The sequence below is a fragment of the Notothenia rossii genome (assembly GCF_949606895.1).
Source record: "Notothenia rossii genome assembly, chromosome: 2".
NCBI lineage: Eukaryota > Metazoa > Chordata > Actinopteri > Perciformes > Nototheniidae > Notothenia > Notothenia rossii.
In genome coordinates this window covers 83,993,425-84,012,835 of record NC_136904.1, presented here as the reverse complement: position 1 = coordinate 84,012,835, position 19,411 = coordinate 83,993,425, and the positions used below count along the sequence as shown (strand labels likewise).

The 19,411-nt window shown below is 42.8% G+C and overlaps 2 protein-coding genes across 3 annotated transcripts; both read right to left on the bottom strand.

Annotated features, from left to right (window-relative positions):
• Positions 1–24: 24 nt before the first annotated feature.
• On the bottom strand, positions 25–13,305 carry LOC307029425 (cohesin subunit SA-2). 2 transcript variants are annotated; one of them, XM_079665400.1, is made up of 32 exons: positions 13,165–13,305; positions 12,592–12,687; positions 12,144–12,231; positions 11,693–11,839; positions 11,049–11,145; positions 10,706–10,782; positions 10,547–10,618; positions 9,929–10,133; positions 9,689–9,837; positions 9,526–9,599; positions 9,324–9,447; positions 9,024–9,122; positions 8,837–8,916; positions 8,513–8,620; positions 8,303–8,423; positions 8,101–8,218; positions 7,704–7,807; positions 7,405–7,497; positions 7,229–7,315; positions 6,878–7,078; positions 6,435–6,511; positions 6,256–6,343; positions 6,072–6,152; positions 5,271–5,363; positions 5,015–5,189; positions 3,063–3,199; positions 2,392–2,493; positions 2,082–2,230; positions 1,872–2,000; positions 1,611–1,789; positions 1,135–1,210; positions 25–1,047 (listed from the first exon to the last, which is right to left on the bottom strand). In XM_079665400.1, the coding sequence occupies exons 2-32, from the start codon at positions 12,639–12,641 to the stop codon at positions 912–914; spliced, it is 3,516 nt and encodes a 1,171-aa protein (XP_079521526.1). In that variant the 5' UTR covers positions 12,642–12,687; positions 13,165–13,305; the 3' UTR covers positions 25–911. The 2 variants fall into 2 exon arrangements, 1 of the variants encoding a protein (XP_079521526.1); XR_013805324.1 differs by having other exon boundaries at positions 985–1,047; positions 1,611–1,773.
• A 603-nt stretch (positions 13,306–13,908) lies between these two features.
• On the bottom strand, positions 13,909–19,128 carry LOC307030074 (uncharacterized protein). The gene is made up of 7 exons (XM_079666292.1): positions 18,680–19,128; positions 18,269–18,387; positions 17,505–17,633; positions 17,248–17,350; positions 15,159–15,277; positions 14,922–15,067; positions 13,909–14,335 (listed from the first exon to the last, which is right to left on the bottom strand). Exons 1-7 carry the CDS (start codon positions 18,738–18,740, stop codon positions 14,227–14,229), a joined length of 786 nt encoding a protein of 261 aa, XP_079522418.1. The 5' UTR covers positions 18,741–19,128; the 3' UTR covers positions 13,909–14,226.
• Between the last annotated feature and the right edge of the window lie 283 nt (positions 19,129–19,411).

Sequence of the window (19,411 nt, the reverse complement as noted above, 5' to 3'; positions counted from 1 at the left end):
ATTTAAATATATGGAGAAATGTACCAGATTTGACTTTTTTATTTAAATGAATAACTGCAATACATAAGGAATGTTTGGCAAACCTTAAAAAGGAGTTATAATAAAGTGGCAGGCAGGATAATAAAGCAACATTCTTAAAATACTGAAGAATATCATAATATTCAAATTACATGCCACTTGTAACATTCAGGTCAATTATGGAAGTGTATTTAGGGGGAAATGCTAAACAAAATACTCATTCACTTGGTCCTCAAATTAAAGTGGTGTGTGAATAAAAAAACATTTAACTTAAATAATTTGAGACATTATTTGATAAACAAAGATAAATATAGTTGAAAAATACTGAAGTCCTTCTGACTGCGTGAGCCTGTATCTGTTGCCCTAAGCCCATTTTATGAGAAATGTATAAATGTGCCTATTTTGAATAGGCTCTGTAACAAAACAATCAGCAGTGAAAGTGCATTTGTCTGCTGTGGATAAATACATATGTGTTGCTCCAATCAGTGTTTCCAGCAGCCGGAGGGGACACGTGACTCAAAGTCAAATACAATTCCCATGTCTTTACAATGTAGAAACATGTGATTTAGTGCAATGTGTCTTATTTATGCGTAACAATCCTGTTCAAAATGTGGATTTATGGCACAATAATAGAATATATCAGCTTCTCTCTGCACAATTAATAAATTCCTATTGGCTGAAGTGTTTTCGTGGGATTTGTTGATACAAAAAACAATCTGGATGTAGCAGACGTGTCCTTATATTGAACATATTGTACTGTGTTTAAACAAACCTGTATTAACAGGACTGTAGAGGGGGATGGGTTGCCGGTATTTCCTCACATAATTACAGAGACAGAAAAAAGGAAAGCCCCTTTGAAATGTGTGAGGTCTTATCCTCCAACAAACTAACTGCTACAGTTCAACTTCCACAGTGTCGTCGTCCGCCTCGTTGAGGATGCTGAGGACAGTTCCCTGGATGTTGGATCTCTTTGCAGGAGGCCCCACGGGGAGGGAAAAGGGATCCGTGTCTGCTGTCTTTTCCTGATGGCTGAGGAGTTACAGGAGGTCACACTTATTAGTATGAGCATGGTGGAGGAGATCTAATGTGTCACTGGTTTAGACATAATCAATTCACCTTGGACTGAAGCTGGACTTTCTAACTTTAGCAACTTTGGAGTCAGAAGGGCTCAACGGGCAGGGGGACTTGCATCCTTAAGGAATAAGAAAAAGAAAAACATGATGTAGCTGGCTGCATTAAAGGTCCCCTAGTATACTGTTTCTCATCAATATATTATAGGTCTCAGATATATACACAACATGTCTCTGAAGTGTTTGGCTCCAAATACCAAACAGATCATTGCAGCATCCCATAAACCCCTCTGTTTCAGCCCTGCTTCAAAAGTGCTGATTCTCTGTCTTTTACATTACACAAGCCAAAAAATCGTTATGACATCATAAAGTGGCCAAAATCTGATCAGCTCGCTTTCAGACAGGTTTTTATATAAATGGATCAGGACGAAAAGTGAGCAAATAATTTTTCCTGAAACTTTCAGAATCTCTTTACACAGAGGGGACACATGTGTATCTATAAAAGATGATTAGTTCTGGCACCTTCTAGTTTTAGTTTAGAGCGACTGGGCAGGTACTTCCTGTCAGAGCTAACGTACGACGCGGCATCCTCCCCTTCAGCTGCAGCCAGCAGGGAGGCTCGGTAGTTGAGGAGCGGCTGCCAGCTCTCCTCCCCAAGGTCAATAACCTTCTCTGCTGTGTGCTTCTGCAGGTAGGAGAACCTGCACAGACAGGAACAACACTTACAGGAAGACACTTTTTTAAAACATGTTTGTAAGCCTGTATGTTTCGCGCAGCACTTACACTGTTTTCTTGTCTGGTTTGAGCAGTTTGCTGGAGAACTCACTGAGGATGGGCAGGTAGGAGAGGTACGGCGGAGTAGGTGTTTCTGCCGTCTGACTGAACTCGCTGAACACAAACTCTATGCCGTTCCTGCAAATACAAAACTCACAATTAAGGCAGAAGAAAAAGTTTAAAAAATAGTCTAGGTAATGCGATCGAGCTCCAGCTAACCTGTGGATCATGACGACACACTCACGAAACTTGAACTGGTCCCCCAAGCTGAGGGCGAAGCGCCGGGCGAGCTCTCTGATGCTGGCGAAGGTCTGGACCCCCGGGTGAGCCCCCCCGCTCTCCTGCTCACGCTTCAGACGGACCAACAGCTGAGGAAAGAGGACAAACAGGAATATTCCCATTTAAATTCAGCATCCCAGACAGGCCTAGACAGCAGCATAACACATTCCACATTAAAACAACAGAACAGAAACAAAACGAGTCCTAACACTCAATGAGCCCAGTTACAGGACGTTTGTATTTACTCTACCTGCTGCAAGCAGAGCACCAGAGTGCGAGCGCTCTCTATCTTATCCATCTGTCTGGTCCGGCACATCGTCTCCTTGATGATGTCTCCAAACTCGTTGAAGTACTGGAACAAACAGGGAGAGGTTAGCTAGTTAGCACATACTTGTATGAAAGGAAGGTTTTTCTTTTTCTTTTTTTTTATTGTGCCAAGAGTTTAATTATTAGATCAAAACCTGATGATGCCAGACTGTACATTTTAAGCTACAACCAAAAGCTGCTTAGCTTAACTTGGGAAACAGTTAACGTGACTCTGCTGGAAGGTAATACAATGTATCTACTTGCACTTCTAAATCCTGTAATTAAAATTGAGTATGTTGTTTGTATAATATTCAAAACTACAGTGTTAAAAACACAAGTGGCTGTTTTATGACGGCTTGTTTCTTCTTGATCATTTTAAGATCTTGGCTGACTACCCAGTCCACCCCAATCTTAAAGTGATCACATACGAACAGATGTGGGTTTTCATCACCTTTGGAGTGAGCCAGACTAGCTCTTTCCAGTCATTATGCTAAGCTAACCAACGGTTGGGTATAGCTTCATATTATTACAGACATGAGAGGGGTATCAATCTAACTTTTGGCGGGAAAGCTGATTAACCTTTTTTCCAAAATGTCCTTTTTTTTTAAGCTTTACCTTCATGTAGTAAATGAAGACCTCAGCTGCCATGCTCATCTCCAGAACTCGATGCACGATGAGTTTGCAGAAGGCTGCCAGCATATTTCTGCGTTTGTGTAGCTCCTCCAGCCTCTCCTCCTCAGAGTTCCCACCGACTGAGGAAGCCAGATGGAGATGAAGCGTGCGGTTGGATGTGAAGTGGTCGAGGGTGAGAGAAGGGGAAGAGAGTGATTAATCATGACAAATCATATAACAGAAACTAAGAGAACAAAGCAGAGTGTTTTAGTAAGTTTGAAGACAATGGCTTTAGCAGGTGGAAATCAAAGATAACATAAGACTAGAGTTATGGTTGTGACACCATGTGGCTTCAATCTTTCACAAGGCTAATAAAATAGGCTCAGAGTTAATGGAATTTTCTCACGGAAAGAGATTGCCCTGATTTTATGATTTAACTCGGGGCCCTTACCCTCCGAGTGATCTCTGATCCAGCAGCTAATAGAAAACACTGCCTATATAACAAAACCCTTACCAGGCAAATCCAATAAAACAATAGCTTTTTATTACTTGTTCGAAAAACAATAATCCTGTATTGTATTTGTTTAACATTTAAGAGATTCCCACCAGGACCGCTATTGACTTCTCTGGACGATCCCACATTTGGATACAATATGTCTCGGAAAGTAAAGCTATTGTAAAGATAATAAAATGTTTTAGTGACAGTCAGCCATCAATGGATTTATAGGTTTCACCTGCAGGACTTTACAAAGAAAACATTACGTATTTCCAACATGTCAATCTTCTTTGACTCATTTCAGATCAGACGGGAACACACTGCTGTCATCAATTTACAAGCAGCAGGGCTTTGAAAACAAAGTATCGCATCAGTTACTACAAATGAGTACAGCCAGTTTCAAAGTGAGGATATTAACAGGGTTTCCTTTGTAATTGAGGGTCACTTCTTAGGTCAGGTGGTAAAATCAGACCCAGTTTACAGTCAGCAGGCAGCTCAGCTATCAGGCCTGATGTGTGGCCGTGCATTTCAGATCTGCATGTCTGTACCCAGAGAACAGCTACACTGAATCACAGCTTCAGAGGGAAGGAGGCTGAGCTCCACAGAGTGAGAGTGCCATCTGCTGAGTAAACCCTGCTCTGTGTTTCTGCTGGGGGTCCCGCACACTCCTGGGTGCATGCAACACACACACACACACACACACACACACACACACACACACACACACACACACACACACACACACACACACACACACACACACACACACACACACACACACACACACACACACACACACACACACACACACACACACACACACACACACACACACACACACCTATAGGAAGGCAGCTGTTCGGATGTGTGGAGTCGGACCTGCAGGATTTGTGACTCCTAACTGCATAACAGAGCGTGTCGAAAGCTTGTTTTAGCCGTGAGGATTTTCATCTTATGCTACTTTACACTTCTACTTCTAAATATTGTATATTTTTCTTCACTACATCAGATTGCTATTTTACTTTTCAAAAATGATATATTGTTGAAATTAAACCAGTTGTTTCCAAAACGTTTGTGGCCCTTGACAAGAATAGTGTGTGCTACATTTCAGATGCGTAAACCTCTAAACTTTTCACATTGTTTTATTTTAATAACTGTTCAATGCTTTAAAAAAGGTCAAATTATTATTCGTTTATCTACAGGAAAAGAGCCTAATGAGCTTGTTGAATTGTATTTGGTTCTATTAATATGCAGATATTTATGCTTGTTCGTACAAGTCTTGAAATTAAGTTTAGGTGAGCACAGTTAAGCTGATTCATTTGAGAAACAGCCTCAGCACGTAATCTTCCAGCACAGTGACGATGAAACATCTAGTTTCAGCAATAAAGCGCATAACACATTTGCACTAAGGTTAAAGGATGTAAAATAAACACTTCATGTAATCATGCAGATGTCTCACCCCCGCTCTGGCTCTCACAGTCTGGTCCAGTGAAGACGTGCAAGGACACGAAGGTGGAGAGCGCCCTCTGCAGTTTGGGACTGGGGGTGTAGAGCAGAGGCCCGAAGCAGCTGGGGTCCAACACTTGCAGCTGGAAGGAGTGAGCCGTCAGAACGTCACAGACTCCCAGGAAGGCCTGACATGGAAAATAGAGAGGACGTTAGACAAGAAAAAAGAAAAAGTGAAATGTGCCATGATTTTTAAAACATCAGTTTACCTGCTGCTGCACCCTGGGGTCAGAGCGGGAGAGACAGTGGTGACCTCGCTCACAGAAGAGACGCAGCTGGAGCCTCTGGGCCACGGCCTTCTCCTGACACACACACACACACACACACACACACACACACACACACACACACACACACACACACACACACACACACACACACACACACACACACACACACACACACACACACACACACACACACACAGATTCAAACACCTCACATTATCTTTCCTACAGATTTCACAAGACCATATTTACGGATCTTTTTGTATGTACAGGCACACACACAGGGCTTCAAAACAAGGCATATTGATGACAAAAAGGCAGAATTTGCCTTCAAATATGTGCATTTAGTTAAAAGAAAATTGTCGTTTGATATGGGCATCTCTAGAAATACAGTCCTACTTGAAAGCTCTTTCTATTGCTTAACATACTAACACACATGATATCTTTTCATCAAGTCTCCGTATCATATTGTTTCACTATCTACTGAATATGGTATTCATTGATCTGTTAATTGTGAGGATGGTAGAATTTCAGCAATTAGAGCTTGAGATGACATCTTAAAATGTATTTTTCTGTTGCAACAACAGTCTAAAACCCAACGGTGTTATTTTAGTCGTACATTTTTAGCTTTAAAGATGACCGAACTGATTCATGTTTATCAAATACAGTTGCTGAACAGTCAGTCAACTATCTCTGCATCCACATTTCTTATTGTGCTAGTTCTAAATTCATTAATATTGCACTAGTTAAAACGTCAGCCCGAGTGCAACAGATGTAACTCACTCTGGAGGTTAAAGTGTCGGTACTGGTGCTGAGGGACCAGATCATGCAGGAAGAGAGACACTGCAGTACCTCCAGCAGCACCTTCAGACATATAAAGAAGAGGGAAAGAGACACAAGACAGATTGTGGACAAATCAATCCATAACACTTGTACAAACTTGACTTTAAAGAAGCAGAGCTGGTACCTCAGGCGGTGCTCCTCCCTCACTGCTCTCCACTGACAGGAGAGGAGACAACAGCTCAAACAGGTTCCACCTGAGGAGGTTGTGACAGCTTACGAAACACAGAGAAACACAGAATGAACAGCAAATAAATACACATCACTGGCCAAATACTGTCAGCTCAAACTGCTCTCAAACCTTACTTGTGGAAAGCTCTGAGTTTCTTCAGTGTGGCTAAAATGTCTCCAGTTTTCTCCTCATCAGCGGAGAAACTGTCACCCTACAACCGAGGAATAGGAAATAATAAGTACTCGTGTCAAGTAAGGCGTTTAATTATAAGAATACAACCTGTTTGGCACCTTTTAGAATAAAAAACATAGTTATATCTACTATAATATGGCTTGAAGAGGTACAAATGTGCAATAATCTCTACCAAAAAGCTAAATATAGAGAAAGATATGAAAAATGTTGAAGTATTTGTATCTCGTGACCCAAAAACATCAACCTTTCTTCGGACCCCATAAGGGGTTCCTGAAATGTACTGTTCTTCAAACGATCTGGACTGTTAATAGGATTCTGACAGACATTAAGTCTCAATCCATTCATCACCATCTCTTTGTCCCTGCAGTGTGACAGGCCCCCTCACCTTCAGCGAGCCCCCCAGCAGCTCCGTCAGCTGATCCACCCAGCTCTGCACCACAGAGTCTCTGGCGTCCCGGGCTGTGGCGCTGGAGGCCGTCCCCCCCCCACACAGACTGAGGGATGTACGGGCAGCCGCCTCCAGAACAGAGGGTCCAGCGTGGCGCTCCAAAACTGTTTCCATCTCTGCCGTCAGAGCCGATACTGCCTGAGGACGAGGAGGAATGAACTAATCATATTGATAACAGTGGGTTGGAAATACTTGGTTTTAACACGTATTGAAAACTGTGTCATCCCATTCATTTGTCATAAATGCTCCCTGTGATGTGTGTGTGAGTTGAAAGCCTGTGATGCAGACCTGTGTGTTGTCAAAGTCAGGACACTCAGGGAGGAAGAACTGAGGAATCTTCATCAGGGAGGCCACACAGTCACTACTCTCTGAAAACTTCACAAACAATATCATAAAATAACACACATTAAAATGTATTCCACAGAATATAACTATTATTATATTAGGTATTAAAGAATAAATACCTTGGATAGTAACTTTGGAAGCACCACGAGGAAGTGATCAGTGAGCTTGGTACAGTCATCATTCTGGATTTTCCTTTCCTTTGCATTCATTACCTGAAACATTCATTCCAACAGACCAGTTCATTTAAATGTCTTTTTGAGCATGTTTCAGTGGCTTACATTACACATTAGTGATGCTACAGTTATCAGTAGCACCAGCACGTATATTTACTAAAGTACTGTTCTTAGGTACAATTGTTGCATCTAAACTGTTTTAATACTTTCCTGCTCATAAAAAAGGGAAACAATCTCCCACTGACCTTCTTTGCTCCACTCCTTCCTGCCAGTGATGGTCCCTCTGCAGCCTGACGCACCGACGCTACCAGCATCTCAACAAGCACAACTTGTTCTGCACAAGTGAGGCCTGCAGACACGCACGCACGCACGCACGCACGCACACACACACACACACACACACACACACACACACACACACACACACACACACACACACACACACACACACACACACACACACACACACACACACACACACACACACACACACACACACACACACACACACACACACACACACACACACACACACACACACACACAAGATGATGAGTGCTGTAGACCTCATGCATGTGACACTATCCACTGTCTAAGGTATTTAAAGATCATTCTGCCAACAATGACACACATCCCTCTTACCTGGAGCGTGTGAGGAGGGGTCCTGCAGCAGTATGGATGTGAGAGTGGGCCAGTCCTTCAGCAGGGCTGCACCAACGTCCCACAGACTGTCCACCAGGTAAACCACATGTTTGTGCAGCTGACGACAGAGAGACATGTTACTGCTTCCAATTTCTTAAATCATATCAACAGCCTTGAATTCAAACAGGCAGAATATTTTCACCTCAGACTCCTGGTAGAACTGCAGCAGAGCCTTCAGTCTGGATGTGTGTTGTTTATGTACCTCCTCCTCCTTATTTATTTCATCCTCAGTGTCAGATGTAGGGTCTGCAGTGTCGAGAAGCCTAAAGGAGAGCAGCAACATCCAGACACACATTAAATAACAGTTTTTGAAATCAGTTTGAGTGTTTTGTATGGATGGAGGTGACCGTACCGTGAGAAGAGCAGCTCCCCTGCAGCGGCCGCCAGGGGGCGCTGTGAGGAGTAAACTAACTGGAGCAGCTGCTGGTAGTCCTCTGGACTGAGAGCATCATCTGATGTTCTGAGGAGACAGGAGTAGTTTGATGCAAATACAAACGGCAAGGCAAGGCAAGGCAAGGCAAGGCAAGGCAAGGCAAGGCAAGGCAAGGCAAGGCAAGTTTATTTATATAGCACTTTTTAACACAAGGCAATTCAAAGTGCTTTACAAAAAATGAAAGACATTAAGAAAATGGCATTCAGTAGGAAAACTTGAAAAATGATCGAACAACAGACTCACCTGGAGATGAGGAGCAGCAGCTTCATGGTCTGCACTGCCACCTCGTTGTCTTTATCCAGAGTCATGGAGATCAACCGGTCCTGGAACACAAACACATATACTCACATATACAAATATTAATTTAAAAAATGGTTTCTGCCTTGGTTACCCACAATCCCTTAACGCAACTTTAAGCACAACAGTTTACCTTGAAGCGGCTGGTGAACAGGTCCAGTTTAGGGAGGAGCTGAGGATCCACATATAAACCCTGCAGACCTAACACACACTTGAGACGCACATCTGGAATCTGAAACATGATGACAATGTCAGAGCAGAGACAGTTTAAAAACATTTACAAACAGAGACTTGAGTAATGCTGAGACAACTTGCTGTGGTTACTGGTTTCATAGCAAAGACGACAGACAGTCAAAGATCTATTGTTCCCAAAGATATCTCTGTTTTGTCTTCTGATCACATCACCACACATCACATGTCTCATGTTGTTTACCTTGTCGTGCATCATCCAGCCCATGTATTTGAGGTAGCTATCGTTGAGAAACGCAGAACTGTAGAGCTTCATCCACAAGCCCAACTCCTCCATACAGATAGAGCGGATTTCTGGAAGCACGTCGCTGCACAGACACACGTGCTCAATAAGATAAGGCACTTTGAAGCCACGCTGAAACCAACCATGTCAGAGAAACACTTACCGATATCTTTTCAGGAAAACTCCTTTAAAGAGAATGTCCATCATGCTCTCTATCTCCGCCCTCTTCCCCTGCAGCTTGAGGAGCAGGAGCACAGGCACACAGTGAGGCAGACATTACCTATAGAGCAAATAGAACATCTTCAACTAGATAGACGGTGTCTTACCTCTGTGACCTTCTTCTCTATTCTCTCCTGTTGCACATTGCTTCTCTGCCTCGTCTTCCTCTCCTGCACCTCGTACACTTTCTGACTGTTTTCAAGGCCGACGCTCAGGCTCAAAGCCACGGCAACCAGAGAGCTCAGCAGCTTCACGGCTTATCAGGGGACATCCAAACCAAGAAGCACATATTAGTTTATTGAATGGATTGATGTTTGTGTGTGTGTGTGTGTTTTCTATTTCAGTACCTGCTAGTGTGCAGGTGTGTCTGAAGGCCCGTACTGAAGAGTCTGACAGCTCTGTGAGCAGCGAGATGAGGGTGTTCATCAGGTAGCTGTCGAAAATGACGCTGTGCTGACACTGAGAAACCAGCACCGACATAAAGTCGCAGAACTCAGAGGAGAACCAGCGGGCCTCCGGTCCAGACTGTATCAGAGGATACTCCACGTTATCCTAAAGAGAGAGGAAGGAGGGAAATAAAAGAGAGTAAAGACCATGAAGGGCAGAAATGATTTAGTTCATCAGGTTAGAGAAGATACTCACAGAGGACTGAGCGGGGGAGAGCGAAAAGGTGTTCATAATAAAGAGACTCAAATACGGAAGTCTTAAGTAGTATTACTGTTAACCTAAAGACAGGAGAGAAAACTATTGGATGGATCACTTCTGTAGTTAGGGTGATGGGTACGTTTATTTCAAATATGATTGTATTTAATATAGGAAATCCAATTAGGTGACATGTTGATCACTGTTATAAAACTGATTGAAGACACAGTGGGGCGATTAAATAATGAATGAGAAGCTCCGATACAGAAAGGTCAGAGCAGTAAATGTCAGGACAAATCCATAAAGCAGGAGGTTCTACTGACTGTGTCCAGGGGCCATGTGACGGTGAGGATCCACGGGAAGGCCAGAAACTTCTTATACTGCAGACCAGAAACCTGAAGCACACACAGGCAGACTGTATCAGATCAAGGGGTTGAATCTGATGAAAACACAGGAGGAAACACAGATGGAAGACCTTTTACCTCGTCCAGCTCCTCCACCATCTTACTCCTGAGCTCACTGTCCTCTCCGCTCTGACACATCTCTGCTGTGACCACACCTGGAGAGACACGGGGGGAACATGCACCTGATGTTGTGTATTCTTAATGTGTGTGTGTGTGTGTGTGTGTGTGTGTGTGTGTGTGTGTGTGTGTGTGTGTGTGTGTGTGTGTGTGTGTGTGTGTGTGTGTGTGTGTGTGTGTGTGTGTGTGTGTGTGTGTGTGTGTGTGTGTGTGTGTGTGTGTGTGTGTGTGTGTGTGTGTGTGTGTGTGTGTGTGTGTGTGTGTGTGTGTGTGTGTGTGTGTGTGTGTGTGTGTGTCTGCTTGCCTTTGCATCCCGAGCATTGGATGAAGAAGCTGATGAGATCGAGGAGAGAAGTGTCTCTGTTCTTCTGGTAAGCCTCGATCCAATCGTCAATCACCGTCTGCTCAGGCATCATAAGAGGCAGATTGTGTTTTTACTGTTTATTCATTTGTATAATTAGTATATTCAAGTCTTTTAATAATTTGGGTAAGTTTATTCTTTTTAGTTATTTTTGAAAAAAACTCTGCTGAAACCGACAATAAGTCTTTATTACAGATCAAAGGTGAACCAAAACATTTGTATTTGTATTTTACCATGAGTAAAAGAATTCCCAGGCCAAGACAGGAAGCATAACAAATAACACATACTTTTTGTATATTGAAGTTGTGTAGGTAAAAAGAGCTTTATAAATAAAGAAACATAAATAGTAGTCCAGCACAGACACAGTACTAATGTTTGTGTGCATGTTGCTTGCATTACATCTGAGATAAATAGAAAAGGTCTGACCTTTAAATGTATTAGTTTATTCCAAACATGGCAATTATTATAAAACAAAACATGTACACAGAGCAAGGAGAAGAAAATATTATATTACTAACACAATAAGATTTAAATAAGACAGTCTAGAGCAGAAGCCAATCTTCCATGTGAGAGTGATCTGGTCTCACCTGCATGGCGCTCCGGCCCATGGTGAGCACCTGGAACAGGGTGACGGCCTCCACGTGTTCGCTGCCTCCTGCTCTGCTGCTGCCACTGGCTTTAGCACGTTTGCGCTTGACATTCTCTGAGCCTGTGTGTGCTCTTTTTCTCCGTCTCTGCGGGTAAAAAAAAAAGCACTGATAAGGCAGTAATCATGAGTTTTTATCAACAAGCCAAAAACAAATATCTGAATGACAAACTCCTCTGTGTAAGCACTGTTCTTTGAAGAGTCAAGATCCAAATTCAAGAGTCAGTCAGACTCCAGGCGGTTCACTCCTCCAGCTGGGCACTAATGAGCCTTCTCACTGTAATAGCTTTCCTCATATTGTCATACTGCTCTTCAACTATTATTCGTCTGCTGATCAGTTGCTATCAGACCTTAGACCCTGCTTGTTTAATGATGGACAGAGAAACACCTACCGCAATCTTTTGTCTGTTCTCATTCCCCGACTCATCCTCTGATTGATTGACAGCTGCGGAGGAGTTCGCCTCATCATGAGAGTTCTTCCTGGGAAATCAAAACATTCATTTCTAATGACTTGAATAGAAAATCTAATTCTTGTTTATAGTTATGTTGCTTAATGTATCTGCTATACTTTGATTTTCATGAAACATGATCAACTTATTAAATATAATGACTTTGTATGTTTGAAATGCCCCACATACTGTTAAACACTAATAACATGCTTACAAATCATTGCTAGTGGAAAAAACAAAAAACTATAAAAGTTATCATCTTTGTGGACCTTGAAGGCTCCATATTTTTATTCTGAAAAAAGTGTTTGGTTATATTTTTTATACTTGAATTACAATTTGAAGAAGAGGTAATGTTATTCCCCCACTTTAGAGGATACAAAAAACCTCTTACCTCTGCTTTGAGGCCCTGGTTGCAGCTGAAGCTGTGGGCTCTGGTATCATCTCCTTCTCAGATCTTTACACAGAGTTCAGGTGTGTGACTCTCCATCTGGACACAGTGGTGATGAAGTAGAGTAAAGATATTTCAGACAGTTTGCTCAACCCAAATCATGGAAACGTTATCAATACGAAACCTTTACCTGTAAACAGAAGGTTGCCATACTTATATATCTCGGGTCAATTTTTTACATTTGGAGGGGTTGCAGGGTGTCTATAATGTAGGCATGACGAAAATATACATTGCATGCCCGTCTCCGCAGGGAGGAGCTCACATGGGATTTAAAAGAGTTGCTTAAAGACACTACGGCAGAGAAGCTACTTTGAGCCCCTTGAAGTCTTCAGAGACAACTTCAAAACACAGTCTGCCATCCTGCGACCCTGCTACATTACACATATTTTATTTGAAAACTAAAACATAAGTTATGATTTACTGAAGTAGCCCTGTTGTGTGTACATTGTAACAGAGGTGAGTGACGGATAAACACACAGACAGGTCGGTCGCATATCCTCAGTTTTTCAAACTTACCCTCTTCACATTGATTCATCCTTCCTTGATGGTATTTAAAATGCAAAATATGTCATATTAAAACATTTCAAACACTTTCCACCACGAATATCGTCCTTATTTCCACCAAGCTCTCACAGTCAAGTTGTCGAACATCCTAACAGCATTCTGATTGGCTGGAAAATGAAATCGAAGGTATGTGGTTGGTTGTTCTGACGTGTCAGTCAGACTTTAGTCCCTCCCCTGGAGGTTTGTTTTTCTACATACCTCAGCACTGAAAACATCTGTAGCACGCATCAAACATGAGGTAATCTGCAGACTGGAGTCATTATTTACAAAAAATTGAGAAAGGCCCTTTTTGTTTAATTTCTGCTGTTATTCGAGTGGAAACATATGTTACTGTAGCCCAGTCTGTGCCGTATATTGTACTTTATCAGACTTTTTATTTTTAATTCAGAACGGAACTGTCTGGTATTTCCTGATTTAATATTTTTTGAAAGAATTGAACAGCAGGAGGCGCCATTTACTTAAAATAAGTGAAGAGTAATCCTAAAAATAACAATTATTGTTACTATTGTTTGGCACACATTTAAAACCACATTATATATATTGAAAGAAAACAAGAAATGTCTGTCAGGAAAGGTACAGAAAGAAATAACATATTTTTAAATATTTAACTCAAAATAATTAAATTAGAAATTACACAAAAAAAGCAGACCAGAAAAACTAACCAATGAAATACATACAAATGCAAACACATCACCCTATTGCATTACATTTTATTATTCCACTTTAGGTTAAAAAAAAAGAAGTAATTGTAACAGTAGTGCAAGAAGGGATTCAACAAGCTTACATTCATTTTCAAATAACTGACTCATCATAGTGACTAAAATGGATCACATTCAAGAGAACGATTAAAAAAACCTACATGATTTGTAAATGAAGTAGGCTATCCAATCCCACATGAATCAGTTTAGCACCTTTTCACAGTCATAACAACATCAGTTCATTCAGAAGCTCCTGGAGAGATCTGCAGCATCACAACGTCAGGATTCACAGACACAGAGGCATCGTTCAGGGAAGTCAGGACAGGAACTGGGACACGAAGCTCACGGCCTGGTGAAGGTCTTCTATCAGCTCCTCCGGTAGCGTCAACACCAACGATGTTAAACTTTGAGTAAGTTCTAATAACCTACACAGAGAACAGAATATGGTTGTTATTAGAAAGTTGCTGCATTGCTCTGTGAAGTGTCATCACTTATATATGATGAGTTCAAAGGCGCACAATAGCTACAACATAGTTTAGGCAATTAAAATCTTTGTCATAGGCTATTCCAACAGTGCAACATCCAAAATACATGTAAAGAAAAATACACAACAAAATAGAAATACCGGTGCAGGTAAGTTGCAGGCGTAAGAACAACAAATACATATAATATAAAATAAGATTAAACAGAATGTAAAATACAGTAGAATAAATACTGTAATAATATATGGAGATGTGGAATAACAAGTGTAGAGTTGAACATTGTATTATATTGGCTGTGGGATCAAACTGTGCCTGAGTCATATAGTTCCCATATTTATTTCTATTGTTTTACTTATTTCTGTTTCACATGTATATAGTTAACTTGTACGACTTCTAATGGCTTAAGTATATAGTATATTGCATTGTTGAAGGAACTTTCGACTGTGGATTTGCATTGCCAACAGCGGCACTGTAGCTGTTGTGAATATGGCAATAAAGTCTTAAATATTGCTTCTTGGATTTGACTCACCAGTTGATGTAGTTCGCAGCCAGCTGAGGTTCGTGCCGCGAGCCTTCCTCCACCAACAGAGACTGTTTCATCTGTTTGAAGTTCGCCTCAATGTCTTTCTTTATTTCAGAGAAAGCCTGAATTCCTCTGAAAGAGCTCAGGACTAGCTGCAAAAGAACAACAACAAATAGCACAACACTTTTAGTGGAATGCATAACAGGAAAAGCTAGGGGAAAATAAAAGATTTATTCTACATACATATATAACCGAGAGCTGGTGGGCAATGTATTTATGACTTCCAAGGTGTCTGATATCTTCCTCCAGCTGTTGACTCAGCACCAGGAGCTGGTTCAGTTTGGCGATGTGGAAGAAGTATTCTATAAAAGAAACAAAGGCTCACGTTGGCAAAATATGTGGTTTACAAATACAGGTGTAGTGGTGTAATGAGGACGAAACATTGTTATCGTTTCAACTGAAATGTGAACATAAAAGTGAGGAGAGAACATACATTTTCCCCTTGATACTACCAGCGATGGCGAAAAAGTTAGTTACTTAAAAAATAGTAATACCACTGTGAAAAATATGAAATTCTATGTATAATCAGCTTCTAAAAAAAATCAATTTCCCAAATTGGGATCAATAAAGTACCATCCATCCATCCATCCATCCATCTTCTCCCGCTTATCCGTGGTCGGGTCGCGGAGGTAGCAGTTCCAGCAGAGAGCCCCAAACTTTCTTTTCCCTGGCCACATCAACCAGCTCTGACTGGGGGATCCCAAGGCGCTCCCAGGCCAGAGAAGAGATATAATCCCTCCATCTGGTTCTAGGTCTACCCCTTGGTCTCTTCCCAGCTGGACGTGCCTGGAACACCTCCCTAGGGAGGCGCCCAGGCGGCATCCTAACTAGGTGCCCAAACCACCTTAACTGGCTCCTTTCGACGCGAAGGAGGAGCGGTTCAACTCCGAGTCCCTCCCGGATGACCGAACTTCTCACCTTATCCCTAAGGGAGAAACCAGCCACCCTGCGGAGAAAACCCATCTCGGCCACTTGTACCCGCGATCTCGTTCTTTCGGTCATGACCCATCCTTCATGACCATAGGTGAGGGTAGGAACGAAAATGGCCCGGTAGACAGAGAGCTTTGCCTTCTGGCTCAGCTCCCTTTTCGTCACAACGGTGCGGTAAAGAGACTGCAGTACCGCTCCCGCTGCTCCGATTCTCCGACCCATCTCACGCTCCATTGTTCCCTCACTCGAGAACAAGACCCCGAGATACTTGAACTCCTCCGCTTGGGGTAAGGACTCATTCCCTACTTGGAGTGGACAGTCCATCGGTTTCCTGCTGAGAACCATGGCCTCAGATTTGGAGGTGCTGATCCTCATCCCAGCCGCTTCACACTCGGTTGCGAACCGATCCAGTGAGTGCTGAAGGTCGCAGACCGATGAAGCCATCAGAACCACATCATCTGCAAAAAGCAGTGGTGCAATCCTTAGTCCACCGAACTGCAGACCCCCTCCCCCACTACTACGCCTCGAAATCCGATCCATGTATATTACAAACAGGATTGATGACAAAGCGCAGCCCTGGCGGAGGCATACCCTCACCTGAAATGGGTCCGACTTACTGCCGAGGACCCGGACACAGCTCTCGCTTTGGGAGTACAGAGATTGGATGGCCCTGAGTAGAGACCCCCTCACCCCATACTCCCGCAGCACCTCCCACAGTGACTCCCTGGGAACCCGGTCATACGCCTTCTCCAAGTCTACAAAACACATGTAGACTGGATGAGCGTACTCCCAGGCCCCCTCCAGGATCCTTGCGAGAGTAAAAATCTGATCCGTCGTTCCACGACCAGGACGGAATCCGCATTGTTCCTCCTCAATCTGAGGTTCGACAATCGGCCTGACCCTCCTTTCGAGTACCTTAGAGTAAACTTTCCCGGGGAGGCTGAGTAGTGTGATGCCTCTGTAATTAGCACACACCCTCTGATCCCCCTTTTTGAAAAGGGGAACCACCACCCCGGTCTGCCACTCCTTCGGTACTGTTTCCGACTTCAACGCAACGTTGATGAGACGTGTCAACCATGACAGTCCCTCAACACCCAGAGCCTTCAGCATTTCTGGGCGGATCTCATCCACCCCCGGGGCTTTGCCACTGTGAAGTTGTTTGACGACCTCAGTGACCTCCCCACGGGAGATTGGTGTCGATCCCCCGTCATACTCCAGCTCTGCCTCTAACATAGAGGGCGGAGTTGTCGGGTTCAGGAGTTCCTCAAAGTGCTCCTTCCAACGCCCTAACACTCCATAAAGTACCATCTTATCTCTTATCTTATCTTCTTCCTTCTCTTACCGTCCATCGGAGGCCTCTCCAGCATGTCCACTGGGCTGCCTTGAATGAGAAACACCTCAACACGAGGGAACATCACTGACAGACCCACCATGTCCAGGTAGTCCTGATGAAACAGAAGAACATCCTGATTTCTGGTACAGCATTTCACAGTTACGTTGAATTGCATTCTCATAACATTATAATGGAATAATGTGATGTAAACAATTTCAAGTCATGCCAAAAACGACCTGTTTATATTGACAATGTGAATTAGATACCTCCAGCTGTGGCATAGGCTTTGGTAGATGTTCAAGGCACTGCAGCATCTGGTCAAGAATCTCTGATCCTTGAGCCTGGAAAGTATCTGACTCCTCTGGACTGCAGCCTTGTCCTAACTGCTCCTGGAACTGTGACATAGATAATATGAAAAATAATGTCACAGACAAAACTGAGGATTTTTCTATACAGGATGTTTTGAAATGCATGAACAGTAGGGAAGACTTCACAATAGACTTTAAATAGTTTGTAAATCTTTATGTGTTGGTACATAATCATGCTAAAGCTAGCAATGACGTCAAGTCAAATGCTGTGTTTGAATGCTGTCATATATTTCAGAGATTGGAAATGGGATAGACTCACCAGGACATGAAACATATGTAAACAGATACAGGTTTAATGGTTACAGTATGTGTTGTGCATTGGTGGTTGGGTTATTCATTAGGATACACCCCTTGAGATGAGCAATCTGGCATTCAGAGGGGACATAACGTACAATACAGACAAAGGGAATACAAGGAAATGCAAAGAAACAAGCATCACAAAAAATAAACAAAAATTGAAAATGAATTGTAGGTAAAACACAGCTTGATTTGAACCAAAATTAATAGAATATTCTTTTTATTTTGCTTCCTGTCAGCTTCATATGCTTGACTTTTACTTGACAATTAGTCAAAAACTGATACAACTATTGAGAAAGCAGAGGATTTACATGTAAAATGTATCAGCTGTGTGGAAACAATGCATGTATTCTCCAGTGATGTACCTGCTGCATCTGAGCCCTGACGAGGAGGTCCAGCTGCCCGCAGAGACACAGCATCTCCAGGCCCACCTGCTCTGGACTCAGATGGACCGGCATCAGGGGTCTCTTCACCTGTAGCTCCACTGACCACACAGCAGATAAATCACAAGTCTGTCTGACATCTCCTCCCTTTTTCCTTTACTGTTTCATCAATAGACACAAATTCCCAGGGGGCACCCCCACCATCTATTGATGTGTGTGTCACTGTCCTACAGGTCCCAGGGAGGCTGGAGATAAGGACTTTAGGGGAGTGGTCAGTGTGTTGAAATGAGACAGAGCCTGCACTCTTTCAAGATGCAAAGACAACACAAGTAATATGACAACATAACACTGCTGAAACCTGGAATAAAAGGAGTGTGTGATGCTGGGACTTACCTCTAAAAGCTTCATGATAACCGCACGGCTGACAGAGCGGCTCCGTTGTGCTCACTGCCATTTCTGACTTCAACCGGCTGTGAATACCTCAATATTCTCCTAAATGTACCCAGAAGCCATACGAAGCTCGTAAAAGCTAAGTTAACAGCCTAGTTGAGATGTAGAGAATAATAAATAACGGTCTATTTATCTTATGGCATCTTGACGGAAGTATACAGTATCGCAAGGGGTGCGTTCGCGACTCTAACGTTCATCAGGGTGAATGAAAGCCGATGGTGTTTCTTCATCCGTAATTCATCGTTTTCCTGCAGGTGTCGATGCTCACACACAGCTGCGATGCAAATAATACATCCTTTATATCCGGAGGATCCATGAAAATAATAACAGACAATGCCCACGCCCTTTGCAACAACAGCCGTGCAGTAAGACTGTGATTTGCAGTTTTGAACGCCCCCTCAGCCCCCTCCACACACACAGAGCCTTTCTGCATGATGTCATGCTTTCAGGATGGAGACCACAGCATCACTTGGTGAGGATGCAGAGCTGTTCTTTACAGGACTAGAGCCACGATAAATGTTACTGAACCAGGAATAAAACCAAGAATAAAAAGAGCACAAGAAACACACTTTAAAGAAACTGTGAAGTCTGTGTCTTACTCCTATGTAAGAGAGAAGGTGGGGCCCTTAGCACATCTGTGCTCAGGTGTCCCATTGTCTCATAATATGGCCATGA

Excerpts from the sequence above, each read along its gene's own strand:
- LOC307029425 (XM_079665400.1), bottom strand. The coding sequence starts at position 12,641 with ATGATACCAGAGCCCACAGCTTCAGCTGCAACCAGGGCCTCAAAGCAG. Across the intron at positions 9,123-9,323 it reads GCTGGATGATGCACGACAAG|ATTCCAGATGTGCGTCTCAA; the intron begins GTAAACAACATG and ends ATCATGTTTCAG. Across the intron at positions 2,231-2,391 it reads TGGTGCTCTGCTTGCAGCAG|CTGTTGGTCCGTCTGAAGCG; the intron begins GTAGAGTAAATA and ends CTCTTTCCTCAG.
- LOC307030074 (XM_079666292.1), bottom strand. The coding sequence starts at position 18,740 with ATGGCAGTGAGCACAACGGAGCCGCTCTGTCAGCCGTGCGGTTATCAT. Across the intron at positions 17,351-17,504 it reads AGCCTATGCCACAGCTGGAG|GACTACCTGGACATGGTGGG; the intron begins GTATCTAATTCA and ends CTGTTTCATCAG. Across the intron at positions 15,278-17,247 it reads GGAGAGGCCTCCGATGGACG|AATACTTCTTCCACATCGCC; the intron begins GTAAGAGAAGGA and ends TTTCTTTTATAG.